This window comes from Desmodus rotundus, chromosome 3, assembly GCF_022682495.2.
Source record: "Desmodus rotundus isolate HL8 chromosome 3, HLdesRot8A.1, whole genome shotgun sequence".
Classification (NCBI taxonomy): domain Eukaryota; kingdom Metazoa; phylum Chordata; class Mammalia; order Chiroptera; family Phyllostomidae; genus Desmodus; species Desmodus rotundus.
The window spans coordinates 113,448,501-113,465,893 of record NC_071389.1 but is presented as its reverse complement, the minus strand read 5'-3'; the positions used below and the strand labels follow the sequence as shown (position 1 = coordinate 113,465,893).

At 44.7% G+C, this 17,393-nt stretch overlaps 1 protein-coding gene across 12 annotated transcripts in view; it reads right to left on the bottom strand.

Moving 5' to 3' along the window:
• Positions 1-17,393, bottom strand: part of CACNA1C (calcium voltage-gated channel subunit alpha1 C) — a 628,485-nt gene that overhangs the window by 41,807 nt on the left and 569,285 nt on the right. For 10 of the 12 annotated variants that reach the window (XM_053920870.2, XM_053920869.2, XM_053920860.2 and 7 more), the window contains 4 exons: positions 14,928-14,960; positions 11,703-11,831; positions 9,474-9,539; positions 7,844-7,935 (listed from right to left, as the gene is read on the bottom strand). In XM_053920870.2, the coding sequence (XP_053776845.1) occupies positions 7,844-7,935; positions 9,474-9,539; positions 11,703-11,831; positions 14,928-14,960 (320 nt within the window). The remainder of the gene's footprint in view (positions 1-7,843; positions 7,936-9,473; positions 9,540-11,702; positions 11,832-14,927; positions 14,961-17,393) is intronic. The other 2 variants (XM_053920864.2, XM_053920873.2) reach the window with 1 other exon arrangement.

Genomic DNA, 17,393 nt, shown 5'->3' with positions numbered 1-17,393 from the left:
GAGGAGACAAGGAAATATGTCCCAAATGAAAGAACAAAAAATATCCCCAGAAAAACAAAACCTAAATGAAATGGAGGCAGGCAAACTACTAGATACAGAGGTCAAAATGGTAGTTATAAGAAAGGTGGCTCAAAAAAGTTAGTGAGAACGTCAACAACATAAAAAAAGCACATAGAAACCATGGAAAGGAACCAGTCAGAAATGAAGATTACAATAACTGAAAAGAAGAATACACTGAAAGAAATCAATAGCAGATTAGATGAAGCAGAGGACCCAATCAGTGATTTGAAAGACAAGATGGAAGAAAACATCCAATCAGAGCAGCAAAAAGAAAAAAAGAATAAAAAATAAGGATAATTTAAGGCAGTGGTCCCCAACCTTTCTGGCACCAGAGACCAGTTTTGTGGAAGGTTAATTTTTGCATGGACCAGGGGTAGGGGGATGGTTTTGGGATGATTTAAGTGCATTACATTCAAGCTCACCTCCTGCTGTGAGGCCCAGTTCCTAACAGGCCCAGACTGGTACCAGTCCATGGCCTGGAGGTTGGAGACCCCTGTTTTAAGGGACCTCTCAGACAACATCAAATATAACAACATCTGCATCATTGGGGTACTAGAAGGAAAAGAGAGACAGCAAGGGATTGAGAACACATTTGAAGAAAACTTCCCTAACCTGATGAGGAAAAAAGACACACAAGTCCAGGAAGTGCAAAGAGTCCCAAACAAGATCAACCCAAAGAGGCCTGCACCAAGACACGTCATAATTAAAATTAGAAAAGTTAAAGCCGAAGAGAGAATCACAAAAGCAGAAAGAATAAAACAGTTACCTACAAGAAAGCTCCCATAATAATACTTTCAGCTGATTTCCTAACAGAAACTTTTCAGGCCAGAAGGGAATGGCATGAAATATTCAAAGTGAAATATTCAAACGCAAGACTACAACCAAGACTACTTTACCCAGCAAGGCTATCATCTAAAATTGAAGGAGAAATAAAGAATTTCTCAGACAAGAAAAAGCTAAAGGAAGTCATCACCACCAAGCCAGTATTATACATAATGTTAAAGAGATGTCTTTAAGAAAAAGAAGGGGAAAAAAAGAGAAACATAAATGTAAATAATAAAATGGCAATAACTATGTACCTATCAATAACCACTTTAAATGAAAACAAATTAAATGCTTTAATCAAAAGACATAGTGTAGCTGAATGGATGAGAAAATAACTCATATATATTCTGACTAAAAGGGACCCATTTCAGATAGAAAGACACACACAGGCTGAAAGTAAAGGGATTGGAAAAAGATATTTCACGCAAATGGACATGAAGAAAAAGCTGGGGTGGCTTTTTCTCTGATACTTATATCAGAGAAAATAGACTTTAGTACACAGGCTACAATTAGAATCAAAGAAGGACATTGCATAATGATTAAGGGATCAATTCAACACAGTGATATAACCCTTGTAAACATTTATGCATCCAACATAGGAGCACCTAAAGATATAAAGCAAATCTTGATGGACATAAATGGAGAGATCAACAATGCTACATTCATAGTAGGGAACTTTAACACCCCACTGGCATCGATGGATAGATCATCCAGAGAGAAAAATCAACAAGGAAACAGCAGCCTTAAAGGACACATTGGACCAAACAGATATAATTGATATTTTTAGAGCATTTCACCCCAGAACAGCAGAATATACATTCTTTTGAAGTGTACATGGGACATTTGTCAGGATAGACCACATGTTAGGACACAAAACAAGTCTCAATAAATTTAAGATTGAAACTATATCAGGTATCTTCTTTGATTACAATGGTATGAAACTAGAAATTAATTACAAAAAATAAAAATACACCTGAAAACCACAGAAACACATGAAGACCAAATCACAGGTTACTAAACAATTAATGAGTTTTCAGTGAGATAAAGAAGAAATCAAAAGATATCTTGAACTAAATGAAAATGAAAACACAACAGCCCAAAATCTATGGGACACAGTGAAAGCATTCCCAAGAGGAAAATGCACAGCAATACAGGCCTACTAAAACAAGAAAAATCTCAAATAAATAATAAAACCCTACACCTAAAGAAACTAGAAAAAGAACAATAAGAAAAGCCCAAAGTAAGCAGAAGGAAGGAAATAATATGGATCAAAGTAGAAATAAACAAAATAGAAATTTTTTTTTTTAAAAAAAGCAATACAAAAGATCAATGAAACCATGAGAAGGTCCTTTGAAGAGATAAATAAGAGTGATAAACTTTTAACCAGATTCATCAAGAAAAAAGAGAGAGGACCCAAATAAATACAATCATAAATGAAGGAAAAGTAACAACATGCAACAGAAATAAAAAGAATCATAAGAGGATACTACAATCATATGCGAACAAATTGGACAACCTAAAAGAAAAAGATAAATTTCTAGAAACATACAATCTTCCAAGACTGAATCAAGAAAAAAAACAAAAAGCCTAAATGGACCAATTACAATCAAATCAAATCAAACCAGTAATCAAAATATTCCAAACAAAATAAAGTTCTGGACAGGATGGTATCACAGGTGAATTTTACCAAATATTAAAAAACTTAATGCCTATCCTTCTCAAACAATTCCAAAAAATTCAAGAGGAGGGAACACCCTGAAACTCATTTTACAAGGCCAGCCTTTTGCTTATTCCAAAATCAGGAAAAGACATTACAATGAAAGAAAATTATTGGAAAGCCAGTATTGGACACCAGGCAGGGCCAATATCTTTGATAAGCATAGATGCAAAAATCCTGTACAAAATATTAGCAAACTAAAGTCAACAATACATTAAAAAGAGCATACAGCACGATCAAATGTGATTTATTCCTGGGATGTAAGATTGGTTGAATAACCACAAATCAATTAACATGATATACTACATAAACAAAATGAAGGATAAAAACCACATGATCATATCAACAGATGCAGAAAAAGCATTTGACAAAATCCAGCACCCATTTATGATAAAAAAAAACTTTCAGCAAAATGGTAATAGACAGAACATACCTCAACATAATGAAAGCCATATATGAGAAACCCACAGCTAATATCATTCAATGGAGAAAAAACTAAAAGCATTTTCTTTATAATCAGGAAAAATACAGGGATGTCTGCTTTCACCACTCTTACTGAACATAGTACTGGTAAATAATTCAGCTAAGTAGCAGGATACAAAATAAACAATCAGAAATTGGTTGCATTTTTATACACCAATAATGAACTACCAGAAAAAGAAACTAAGAAAACAATTCCATTGACAATTGCATGAAAAAAATGCTTAAGAATAAATCTAACCAAGGATGCAAAAATCCTGTACTTGAAAAATTATATAACACTGAAGAAAAACATTGAAGAAGGTATAAATAAATGAAAGCATATACCATGCTCATGGATAGGAAGAATCCACATCATTAAAATGTTTATATTACCAAAACCAATCTATAGAGTCAATGCAATTCCTATCAAGGTATCAATAGCATATTTCACAGAACTAAACTACAACAAATATTCCAAAAATTTATATGAAACCACAAAGACCCTGAATAGTCACAGCAATCTTGAAAAAATAAAACAAACTTGGAGGTATCACACTACCTGATATCAAACTATACTACAAGGCCATAGTGATCAAAGCAGCATAGGACTGGCATAAAAGCAGGCATCTGTATCAATGGAACAGAATAGAGAGCCCAGAAATAAACCCACACCTTCATGGTGAATTAATACATGCCACAGGAGGCAAGAACATACAATGGGATAATGATAGTCTATTCAATAAATGGTGTTGGGAAAATTGGACAGTTACATGCAAAAAGTGAAATGAGACCGCTTTCTTGCACCACATCCAAGAATAAACTCAAAATGGTTTACAAGACTTACATGTAAAACATGAAACCATGAAACTCCTAGAAGAAAACATAGGCAGTAAAATCTCTGACATTTCTCTTAGCAATATTTTTTTCTGATGTATCTCTTTGGGCAACAGAAACAAGAGAAAAATAAATAAATGGGACTACATCAAACTACAAAGTTTTTGCACAGCACAGAAAACCATCAACAAAATGAAAAGACAACGTACTGAACAAAAAGAAGATATTCTCCAATTATACATCCTGTAAGGGGTGACTATCCAAAATCTATAAAAGCTCAGAAAACTGAACACCAAAATACACACAATCCAAATAAACAAATGGGCAGAGAACCTGAATGTAGACACTTCTCCAAAAATGACATGTAGATGGCCAATACATATATGAAAAGATGTTCAACGTCACTAATCATTAGAGAAATGCAAATTAAAACCACAGTGAGATGCAGCTTACACCTGTCCAAATGGCTCTCATTAATGAATCAACAAACAACATCTGTTGGGTGAGGATGTGGAGAAAAGGGATGTTCACTGTTTGTGGGAATGCAGACTGATTGGTGAAGCCCCTGTGGAAAGCTGTGTGGAGGATCTTCAAAAGATGAAGAATGAAACTGCCTTATTACTTCTGGGTATATGTTTGAAGAAACCCAAAACACTAATTTTTTAAAAAGATTTTATTTATTTATTTTTAGAGAGAGGGGCAGGGAAGGAGAAAGAGAGGGAGAGAAACATTGATGTGTGGTTGCCTCTCGTGCACCCCTCACTGGGGACCTAGCCTGCAACCCAGGCATGTGCCCTGACTGGGAATTGAACTGGTGACCCTTGGCTTCACAGGCCCTCGCTCAATCCACTGAGCCACACCAGGCAGGGCCCAAAACACTAATTTGAACAGATATGTGCACCCCTATGTTCACTGTAGTGTTATTAACAATAGCCAAGATATGGGAGCAACCCAAGTGTCCATCAATAGATGATTAGATAAAGATACAGTATGTATATACAATGGAATATTACTCGGCCATAAAAAGAATGAAACCTTACCATTTGCAACAGCATGGGTGGACCTATTACGCTAAGGAAAATAAGTCAGACAAAGACGAATACCATATGATTTCACTTACATACAGATGTAACATAAACAAACGAAACAGAATCAGACTCATACACACAGAAAACAAACTGATGGTTTCCAGGGTAGGGGTGTTGGGGTCTGGGTCAAAGAGGTGAAGGTAGAAATAAGTACAAATTGGCAGTTACAAAATAGTCACGATGATGCCAAGTGCAGCATAGGGACTACAGTCAATAATGTTCTATTAACTACGTATGGTGCCAGGTGAGTACTTGAAACAGTAGGGGAACAGTCTGTAAATTATATGATTTGATTGTCTAACCACTATGCTGTATACCTAAAACTAATGTAAAATAATATTGCATGTCAACTGTAATTGAAAAATAAAATTAATAAAAAAGAAAGCACATAATCTTGTTAACTATCCTATAACCCAATTCCCGCCCTGCTTTTTCCCATCTCCATGTAATGCTCCCTAAATTTCCTCCTTAATTTCAAATGCATAAAAGCAGCTGGAAAACTGCTACTCTTGGGAGCATTTGAGATCTTGATCCCTGGCATATGTCATCAGTTTGGCTCAAATAAACTATTGAAAAATTCTGAAAAAAAATGGATTTGATGAAAGTTTGTCTATCTATTGTTCTTTCAAAGAATTAGTTTTAGACTTTATTGATATATTTTAAAAATATTTTATTAATTTCTGCTTTTATTTTAATAAATGCATTCCTTCACCCTTTAGGGTAATTTTGCTATTCTTTTTCCACTTACTAGTTTAATTATTGTAAACTTTTAAAAATAAATTTGGCTTTAAATGTTTCTTTTGTATTGATTGGTGCAGCTCATAAATTTAAGATATTGTTCTCTCACTCTCATTTCTAACTAGTTTATAGCTTCAGCTCTGAGTTATTTAGAACATTGACCCAAAACAATTAGTGAATAAATTTTGGAGGGACTACTAACTTTATGGTTACTTTAAAATTTTTGCTGTTTTGAAGTCAGGGAAGTTTTAGAATTTATTGAATTTTTCTTTTGACTTAAATCTTGGCTAATTTTTGTGAATATTTCTGGGTGCTTAAAAAGACAGTGGGTTTTTTTGCTGTTTACTGAATACAAATTTATTCAGTTAAGTTTGTAAATTGTGTTATTTGGATGTTCTGTTTGGTCTGTCATTCTCTACGTGCTGCACGGAAGTCTCCCACTCTGTGTGTTCGTTTCCCCCTTGTGGTTCCATCAGTGTCTGATGCACTTCCAAATACATTGTCACGTGCATGTAGCTTTAGAATTAGTATATATTCGTGGTGGACTCTATCTTTTTATCCCTCTTTGTCTTGTTGAATGCCTTTCACCTGGAATTTTATTCCTGCTGATATTTTTATCACTACACCTATGTTTTTGGTAAGCATTGCCTGGTGTTCTTTTTCTAGTCCTTTATTTTTATTCTCTTTAGGTCATTTTATTTTATTCGACCTATTATAAGCAGGCCAGAGTTGGATTTCTTAGAGCCAATGTTAGAATATCTATCTTTTAATAGAAAAATTTATTTTTTCATGATTATTAATCTTTGTTCTTATTCCTGCCATCTTACGTTCTCATTTTCTTCCTTCCTTTTTTTCTTCCTTTCTTTCTTCTTTTGCCTTTCCATCCTTTTGCCAAGTTGCTGCAGTTTTCTTTGTCCATTTTTTCCTCTAGTGATTTACAACGTACATATTCCATTCCTGGTTTTCTTTGTCAGTTGAATCCCATCTGCTTTCTTCCACTTAGGAATTCCTCAATATTTCTGGTTCACTAAAAGCACCCTTTCATGTTTTGATTTTTCTTCCTTAGTACTGTGATGGGTTTTTAAAAAATATCTTCTGTCATCAAGAACTTTAGAAAAGGAGGGGATATAGCCTTAGTGCTTGCTCTGTTATCTGGTCCTAGTCCCCTATTTAAGCGCGGCACAGACTCCAGTGGTGTTAAATTGCAGTCGACAGTGGCCCTTGTGTTCTCATGGCCCACAGTCCGTGGGAGGTGGTGATGTCAGACTGGTATGTAGAGACCCTGCCATTTTGCTGCAATACATTTGAGTGGTAATGATGCTTGGGCTTTGGTATAAAGAAAGGGTTCTATAGAACATGGTCAAGATGGGGCTCTCTGAGAGAAAGGATCCTTGGATCTTCTGGAAAGGAACCCCAGATGATGAGGGGCTTGCTCCCTTTCCCAGCACCAAAACATGTGGGATATGTGAGCTAGAATGACTTGAGAAATCATCTGGCCCAGGGCAGGGTAAACAGTTGTCACTGTCCTGGACTAGGTGGGATCCAGGAAAGTGATAAGAACCAAGGGGGCAGATGAGGGGTTGCCAGGAGCCAGATGAGGAAGGAGAAGCAGGCTGCATGCAGCATGGACTTGCTGACGCATGGGCAGGCATGAGGAGCCCCGCCTCCCCAGCTATGCCTGAGGCCCCGGGCTGGTGAACTGAGGGAGAACCAAGCACACAGGGACATAACCACCCAACACAGCAAATGGCACCAAGACTGGCACCTGTACTTGTTTTATGAGGAAACTGAGGCTCAGAGAAGTTCGCTGTCTTACTCTAGGTCACAGAGCAAAAGTGCTGCAGGCTTGGCTTTGAGCCTGTTCAGCTTCCAAACCGGGGTGGGTCCAGGATTGACTTTTGTTTTCAGGTGGCCATAGCAGCTGTGCCAGTGTCCAAGGCTGCTTGACGGGAAGTTATACATAACAACGAAACAACTGGCTACCCGGCCAGAGGAGGAGATCCAGCAGCAGTTCTCTCCCTGCCCACTCTCCTGGAGAGAGTGGCCTCTCGTTCTACACCCAGACTGCAGGGCTGCACCATGCAGGCGTGTCTGTGTGCACCTGTCCTCAGAGACCCACCTGAAGAGAAGCAGCACAGCTTGGGGGAAGGTCTGAAAGTTGTTGTTGCGGTTGATCTCTGTGGTGTCATTCAGGGCAATTTTCCCAAATACCTAAAGGGGGAAAAGGAAAGGAAAGGGATTCAGGAACTGCAGACACCACAGTGAGGGCCCTCGTTCCCACCCATCATCCAGTGGTCTCTTCAGGGCTCACAGCTGTCCCTGGGACAGGCTGGCTTATAAACTGAGTGGAGTTCCCTGAGGCAACCTGGCAGGGCCTCAAGGGGGCAGGCACCTGCTGCCCTGCCCCAATCCCCACAACAGACCAGGGGAAGGAGAAAGATGCTCACAGCCCTCAGGGAAGGTCCCTGTGGCCCAGTGGGAGCTGAGGCTGATAGCAGGTGGGCTCTGCTTCTGTGCGGGAACAGAAGGCTCCGTGGTCTTCTGGAGGGAGGGGCTACACATTCTTAAGAATATTTTCTCTTTGAAAAGAACTTTATTGAGGAATAATTAACAAATATAATTGTATGTATGTATGTATTTAAAGTGTACAATGTGGTGATGATTGGATATATATACACACTGTAGGATCATTACCAAGGTCAAAATAATTAACATCCAACACCTCACACAGTTAACTATTTTTTGGTGTGAGAACACTTACGATCTACTACCAGCAATTTCAAGTCTTACAATACTGTATTATTATTAGCTATCATCACCATTAGATCCTCAGAATTCATTCTTATAGCCTTCTTTTCTTTGCCATTTCAGCTCCATATGTCCAAGCACTCACTCTTCCAAACTGAGTTCTTGGATTGTGGAGTGATGTGCACTAAGCAATGTGCAGCTCGGGCAAATTTAGTGCATCCCTGAAGTCAGAAGCCCTCTCACCCGCTCCCGACTTTTAAAGCAATGCTTATCTTAGAAACTGCCACCTTCCCTTGAGCAATGGCAAGCTAGTTCTTTTCATCTCAAAGGGTTGGGCCTATGAATCTTGGGGTCTTTTGGCAACAAGCAAGCAGGGGAATCTTACTTAAGGAGCTGCCAGGGGAATGCTCCTGGCTAGTGTGCAGTGTCAGCCTAGGTTGTTGTGCTGGAATCCTGAGAGAGAGAAGCTGGAGAGCCCTGGGTTTGGGGTAGGAGAAGGTGCAGTGGGCCCCTACGGGGGCGGGGGGGGGGGGGGGAGCTGGAACTTGCTGCGTGTTTGATGGGGAGAGCTTGCCTCTTCCCTCTCCCTCTCTTCTGAATGACACTGGGTTGGGGGTAGTTCTCAGGCCTATCAGACCGGGACTAAGCGAGGAGTGCTATCTGACACACCCTTCATGCTGTTCCCAGAGAAGAGCCCATATCTCTTTAGGCCACTGCATAACTTGGGAGTGTTTTTCTGAGAGCAAACCCCAGGCCTGGGAAAATGAGGAGAGAAGCTCTCTGAGCTGTGTATTCTATTCTTGGCCATTCACCCCGCTTCTTATAAGATACCATTTGGGGGGAAGTTCCAATTCCTATGAACTTTTTGGCCTTAGAAGCTGAAAGAGGAGGGAGAGGGATAGGCAGGAAGAGGGGCGAGGTGAGAGGGAGGAGAGCATCAGGGAGTAGAGGGCTGGGAAAGTAGGAGACTGAGGAGTGGAGCATCGGGGAGCCTGTCCTACCTGCATTCCGATCACAGCATAGATGAAGAACAGCATCACTATCAGCAGAGCCACGTAGGGCAGGGCCTGGGAGGAAGTATGAGAGATCGCATGAGGCCTGTGGAGACGACTGGCAGGGCACTACACCTGCAGCCCTAGCTGCTGCCAGGCTTGGGGGGGCATTTCCTAGATCCCCATGGAAGTTCCAGGCACCTGGGAAAAGCCCTGAGTGATGGCATTGACCCCTCGTTTTACTCGGTTTTTAAGCACCTGAGAAGCAGTACAGTATTGAGAAAAGTAGGTCTCAGAGTAAAGAAAGTAGTGTGATACCTCTTAGTAAAAACAGTAAAAAATGAGCAAAACATCCTCTAACTAGACACATTGTCTTTGCACGGCATGGAGAGAGCTGTGGAGGACACACACCAAAGCTTCCTGGAGAGGCACAGGTGGAGGCAGGCCACACCCTTTCTTTGTACAGCTTTCTGCTGTTCCACCAGGTGTAAGAAAGACATTTACTAAGGCAAACTTAAGTAAAAGATAGATCATGGGCTCAAATCCTATTTCTGCTACTTTCTAGCTATGAGAGCTGGGGCATTTTACTTAATCTCAGTGAAGAGTGCGAAGGGTAACAATGACCTCTCAGGGCTTGTATGGAGTTGTAATGATTTAAGCCTTACAGACTGCCTTGTATGTTGCCTTGCATGCAGTTGGGTCCCTCACATTTTGTTCACTCAAGGTGTCATCTGCCCAGCAGCTCAGACAGCTAAATTTTCCAGATCCCTGCCTCCTCCCCTGGGGAGAGGTCCTTGGGGCTCCATGCTGGTGAAGGGTCAGGAGAACCACAGGCTCCCACACTTGGATGCCTAGGAACTGCCTGGCTAGGCGCCCACACACCACTAGAGGGCACTGTGAGACCACATGGATGGACGCTCTGGGTCCTTGGAGCTCCAGCTCCATGGTCAGGTGCAGCTCCTCACAGGCACCAGGTCTGTTGTCTCTTCCTGGCCCAGTAAATGGTGGAGGGTGGCTGAGTATGTTGGGGGCCTATATGGTCACTCACAGCTATGGGACTCCAGCAGTGCACCCTCGGAAAGGGTCAGCCCAGTCTTGCTCCCATAAAAATCCTCAGATGCCCAGGGACTAAGCATGACTCTGGGAGGGGCAGGGCCAGAGGAGCAGGGAGGGGCCACAACTCATCATAAAGTGGGGAGTCAGCCTGGGCCTGGTGGGAAGAGGACTGGTTCCGAGTGAGGCTAGGCTGGAACCCTCTCTTGCTGGTCCCATCATGGGCTCGATGAGGTCCCTGGGTAGGAGGCTGTCTGCAGAGGTGTGTATGCCTTCAGGTGAGGTTTCAAGTAAGCAGACGCCTTATGGCAGTGCCCCTACCTCTGGCTGTAACTTCAGTTATAGCACGGTTGGTTCAGGGACCCATTCCATGCCCGTCCCTGGGCCCAGACCAGCCAGGGCAGGGGGCATGGATGGGATTGTTCAGTGCTGGTGAGCACCCTTGTCTTGGAAGCTTGAGGGCGGTGCTTCTATGGGCAGGTGAAGCTGCCATCAGTGCCAGGCCAGAGATGCCTGGAAACACATGCAGGGTCCCTGCCAGACTCGTCTTCAAGGAATTCAAGTGACCTGACAGAACTTTGCTTCTCATTAACTTCAAACTAACATAATGTGTCTCAGAGACGGCCAGAAGTGGTCATTATCCAGCCTTTTCAGATGGAAAATGATGGCTGAGTAATGAGAATTAACACTAGTATTGGGCAACCCATTTGAGGTGACCACGTCTAATCGAGGGGCGTGAAACCTGAAGAGCCTGGCTAAGGCTGTAAGTAGGTACAAACGGCAGTTCTGCTGCAATGCCAGAATTGGGAGGGGTTGTGGAGTTCCTGTTTTTCAAATTTGTTCCACAAAACCCCATTGTGCAATCAATTCTTGTAGAAAAATACATAAATGAGAGAGAAAGCAGAGCCACTCAGCCTTCCCCCTTGCCTTCCAGCCTTCCCTACCTGACTTTGGGGAAATACGGGGCTCCAGAAGCATGCTTTTGAAAACCACAAACTAAGCCCTACCGACTCATTTCAGACATGAGGAAAGCAAGATGCGGACACAGGAGGTTGCTATCACACAGTAGTGAGCAGTAGAGTGAGCCCAGTCTTGACTCCTAGATGCTGCTAATTCCTTCGCCGAGTCACCTCCCATTCAGGGAGTATGGCGGAAGCTGGGGGGTGAGACGGCAGAGGTGGCTACCTGGAAGGACTTGATGAAGGTCCACAGCAGGGTCCGGATGCCCTCTCCACGGCTCAGCAGCTTGACCAGGCGCATGACCCGGAAGAGGCGGAAGAAGGTGATGGAGATGCGGGAGTTCTCCTCTGCGTTCTGGAATCCATTGGCAATAGGAGGTGGTAGTTAACACAGCAACAGGGGTGGGTGGGGCAAGAGCGGGGTGGGCCCTGCTCGAGCAACACAGCCCTTGGCTGGGATGCAGCCAGGTCAGGGCAGGGTTGGCTGCACTAGGTTCTCTCCCCTGGCCACCGATGGGAGGCCAGCACCCACCTTTTTCGGGCGGACAACCCAACCCTGAGGTCTCTACAGAGCCAAGTTGTGCCCAGGCCCCTGAACCCACATCTCTTTTCCTGTTTTCCCAGCTTCTCCTTCTTTCCTGGTTGGTAATCTGCTGGTGAGGCCACAGAAGATTCCTGGAGAAACTTCCATATGCCCTGAAATCTAGGCTGGGAGTTAGCCTCTAAGGGTGTGCCCTGCCTTGGCTCAGTGCTGAGAAAGCAGCCCAGCCTCCGTCCTGCGTGGCCTGGCTGAGGGTCCTGCATCCTAAGTGGGACCCAGTTGTCTGCGAGGTAGCTGCACAGGTAGTGGCCCCCATCCCCGGTCATTGGGATGATTGCACCGGGGGTCCTGGTGGGCTGCCCACTGAAGGATCTTGTGCACTGGCTGCTCAGGACTCAGCACTTCTATTGTGTCAACTCCTACTTCCCACAGCCCCTGCCTCACATGGCTTTGGGCAGGAGGGAATGAGGTGTGGCTTAGTGCTGGGTGAGTGTCTGGTTTGTAGCCTTTGCCTTCACTGGGGCTCTGAAGCTGTTCCCCTTCTCCACCCCTCTGCCCTGGGGCTTTTAGGAAACACCCCCTCTCCAGGTTGCCTGAGGCCTGGGAGGAGGTGAGAAAGACAGTTGGTTGGGGTGAGAGGACCAAGGGGTCCTGCTCAGGACAGATCATCTCCTCCAGGAAGTCCTGGATGGGAGGGCAAGGGCAAGGGGAAGGGGGATGGAATCAAAGCCATAGAAAGCTGAGGCAAGACTATGGTGCTAGACTGCGGGGGGCCTGCTGGCTGAGGGATCACCTCAGCATGCTGGACCTGGAGGGTCCTGGGGCTTGGGCACATGCCTGGCCAGGGCTCAAGGCTCAGGAAAGGCTTCTCCGTCACCATCCGCCTGTAGAACTGAGAAAAGCATGGACTGACCCTCTGACCCTCCTCCTGCCACATGGGCCAAAGAACTGGGGGTGTTTACCCCAGGCAGCCACTTGCCTGCTCCCCAGAGCTAGTGCAGCTCACCCAGCCCCGTCAGTGTCGCACCGAGAGAGAACGGACCTTTGGGCTTCCTGTTACTGTTCCCATCGCTGCCTCCCTCTGGGTCATTGCTGTGCCCCGTGTTGGCCCTCCCCATGTCTCGATTCACGTCTCTGGCTTTGTTTTTAATCATTTTCAGGTTGGAGCCTCCCTGACACAACCCATGCTGAAAACCCCACTAGCATGACAGCCCTGAAGAGCTCCCATGGGCCCTTCGTCTGAATCCCACTGACTGCTACGGATGTGGCTGGTTGCTCCAGAAGCCACTCATCTGACTGCTATTCAGGATGGGAGGCCTGTGGGGGAGGTGGCAGAATTCAGAGGCCCTGCGGCTCCAGGAGTGCTGCACAGAAAGCAGCAGGAAGGGTCTCTCCAGACAGGGGAAGAGTCACACTGTCTCTTCTACATCCACACCAGGGCTGTCTCTGATCCTCACAGGGCTCCTGTTCCCCTTGGGCAGGGCAGACTTGTGGGTGCTGGGGGAGGGCAGGCAGGCAGCCGTCCTCATCTTGCCCTAAACTCCACCCTGCCATGGATTTTGAAGTCTTTGATGTCCTTAATCTCTGCAATTCTATCACCTGTGTATCTACTTGAAATTCTATTTTCTCTCCTTAAAAGAAGACTGTGAGCCCCCAGCAGAGTGTGCAGAGGAGGCTCGGGGTTTTATAACTCAGCTGTCAGTTCCATCACGTCGGGAAATGAGAAGAAGAAAGAACAAGCTTAAGCAGGGAACTCAGCTGTGAGTGTCAAGAGTTTGAGAAGTTGTGCCACAGGGGCTTCTGGATCTGATAAGTTAGAAAATAAAAATCAAGCTTGTAGTGTGAATCGCACTCTGGGTTCAGAGCCCTCCCCAGCTGCTGCAGTTTCCTAATGCTCGAGAAGGAGAATCAACACATTTCCATTTGCACATAACAATTTCCTCTAATGACAATGCAGTGAGGAAGCAGATCCCAGTGGCCATCCCTGCAAAGTGGGGAGAATACCCAGGTCCAGCCTTTCCCTTGGCAGCCTTCCAACCAGCCTGGGATGGGCATGTCAGGAAACACACCAACCTCCCCAGTCTTGCCTTACTTGCCGACTCGGGGCTCAGGGAATCACCCGCTTACTAAATGTGTGACAACCGCCTTTTGGAGAAGGCTATTCCAAGGAGAGCTTAAGGTCATACCAAGTGGCATTGCTATCATTTTAGCCAAAGTGAATCAGAGACTCCTACTTTAGAAGTGATCCAATCAAACAATCAAGTTTGTTTTTCTGCTTGCAGTCTGCTGCAGAAAAGTGGGTATAGCCTAATTTTCATGAACTCAGGAATTTAGAAAAATTCACAGGTAACATCACTGGAGTGACTGGAAATTCTCAACAATAAATCCCAGCCTAAACCTTTTGCTGTGGCCTTCAACTCCAAGTTCAAGGGAGGCCAGTCTGCACAGACACTTGATGAAGGAAGAACGTCACCGCCTGCCTTTCCGCCTTCTGTTAGCTCATCACCCTCTTCTCTCTTTACCCAGGAGGCCTCACCATGGCTCTCGTAGGTGCCTGCGCAAGTGTCCCAATCAACTTAAGGTTAGAGTCTTAGCCGGTAGCATCCTCAGGAGGCTAAACAGGAAATTTCCCTTGGGTCCAGTTCTCTCCCAGTGGCTCATTAGATAGTTAAGATCACAGTGAATTATCACCCAAAGGAAAGATCAGGGAGGGGAAGGAACACCATTACACACACAGCACATCACAGCTCACACGAGACCAGGCAGGGAAGGTGCAAGACAGACACGGTGGCCACATGCAACAGGAGCCAGGCTGGGCTCTGGGAGACTCTGAGAGTCAGGTGGGTAAGAGTAGGGGATGTTAGAGGAGGTCACAGAAGTTCAGAGCACGGTCTGGAGGGTTGGTCTTACCATAAAGGGAGAGCATTGGGTATGTTCAGCTGGCTTTAAAGAAAGGCAGATAGAGATAAGCTGTAATAAGTCTTCAACGAAGATGTCGGTATTCTAGGTCTTGGCTAACACAGGAGCAACACAGTGGCAGGAGAGGGCAAAAGGAAACAGTGACAGAAATACGCAACCATGCAGGTTCTGCGCCCTGACTCTGCGGCTCTGGGCTCACTTCTGTCAAGTTATATAATTCACACACATTATTCACGAGGTCTTCTGAACTTTGTGGATGGAGGTTTTGTTTTGTTTTTTTAAAATCTGCCATGTGTTCTAAGGTAAACTCTAAGGGCTTGAACTTTATTCTCTCTAGCTTTACCCCAGCATTGCCAGCTGAAGGAGCGCACAGGCAATGACCCCTCAGGTTTAGAGGAAGGCTGAGTTTTAATTCCCACTGAGGGGGGTCTAAAGGGGTGGTCCTCAACTCCCTCCAGAGCAAGGGGTTAGTTAGAGCAAGCTGAAGCTCAGGTGGGAGGCGGTCCTGCTTAGCTACTATTCTACAGGTGTGGAGTATGTTGGCCATAGCATGAAAATGAGTGTGGAATGGTTTTGTAAATTTGAAAGCCCCGCACACAATTTAAGGTATGATTATTAACACCCCAAGAGGTTGTTCTCATGGGCTTGACTGCTGAGCTCATTTGGGGGCAGGTGCTGCAGAAAGTGGCCACAGGTGAACATGCCCACTCTCTGCCTAGGTCCATGCGCCCACCTCTGGAAGGTGCCCCTACTCTCCGGGCCCTGGCACAGAGAGCTAAGCCCTGACTGATCCTGACCTTCTGAGCTGTTCACTCTTTCTAGAAGGTCCTGACTTTGCTTTTACCCTCCACTTTCAGATGGTTGCTCTTGTGTTTCTGTTTTTCAGGTACAAACAAAGAAATGTTGTAATGGGATTTTTGAAGGACAGAAATGTACACTAGACATTTGCTTGCAGACTTAAAATTCTCCTTTGGCAATGAATTTCTCAGCAAACTCCTTTTTGGGGGAAGGGTGGAGATACAGGGCGAGGCAAGGAATGAAAAGGAAAGGGACACTCTCCAGTCATTTACGGAGCACAGCCCAGGTATCCATTTCTACTTCTTGAGGAGCACGAGCTGCCAGGTCGGTGCACAGGCCTGGAGGGTGGGCTCACTAGAATGTGACTAGCAGGCTGGGCTGAAACGTGGAAACACGCACACACAAACACACGCACGGAGGGAATTTCGGGTGGTCAAGTGCCTGTGCTCCTGTGTTCATGGGTAAGGAGTTCTGTGGTTTCTGAGGCTTCGGTGAAGAAGGGAGAGTGAGGGCCAGACAGAGGTCTAACTGTACTACACACTATGCCCAAGCATTAGACCAGGTTCCCAGCAGGCTTGGTTCCAACCTGAGAACTCTCAAAGAGCCTCCCCATTACTGCTGAGGACCCTGGGCAAACGCTTGAAGGTCTTCTGGGTAAATCCCATCCCAAACACGACCTGAATGAAGACAATTTAGAGAACCCATCTGAATCACCTGGTCCAAATGAAATAACCCCCTACCATTGAAAATTTTAAATTTTTTGTTTTATTTTAGTTTACTTCTTAAACAGTCAGAATCCTTCATTTAGGATTTTTAAATGCCTTTTTCTTATTGATTTTTAGCCTTTTATAGTTCCCATTTAAGATCTCACCTATTTAAGTCATCTTTTAGTTCAAAATTTAGCTGTAGGTCAGTTCTAATCACCTTGATTGTACTTTATTATTTTAAGAACGTGTTAATTTAAGAATCCTCATGATACGTCTCTGTAACAGGGGACAGGGACGGGGAAGCAGTCAGGAGGAGCTGTGAGGGCAGCAGTGAGTGGCAGGACAGGGAATCTGGGATCCCTGTGTTGGGTCCCCACCCCTGGTAATGACAGTTGTTCCAGAGACTCTCATTGTGGGAGAATCAGGAGACTCACAGGTTCAATTTTTTCTCAGGCTTTAAGCCATGCTTTGCAGAGGGCACTGTGGCTTGCTAGGCAGGGTTGCCTGTCAACCTCTCACATAAGCCTTTTCTGTGTGAGGAGCTATGTTTACAAAATCCATGGTCTCAAAAATAACTAACCACTTGTAATAAAATCAGAAAGCAATCACAGAATGATTTCTGAGTGGAACCAATAGGGAGAAGCCTCACACACAGCCCCTGCTCTGGAGAACCCACAGTTCAGACACACTGCCAGCCCCTGGAGGAGGTTCCTAGACGACCAGGTGCAGTTGCTCCCATCTTTGGTCCTCTTGCCCAGCTGCAATAGAACCCCCTGGTGAGCTGGAATGGGAGACTGTACCAGCTGGACTTGGGCACCTGTGCTTTTAGCCCAGAGACATGTTTGTGTTTTGGCCACTCTCTGTGACTCCCTAGTACCTCTTGAAAAACCACCTGGCATCAGTTCTACTTTTTGAGCTAAATGCAGACTTACTTGGTAGCCTGGAGTACTTG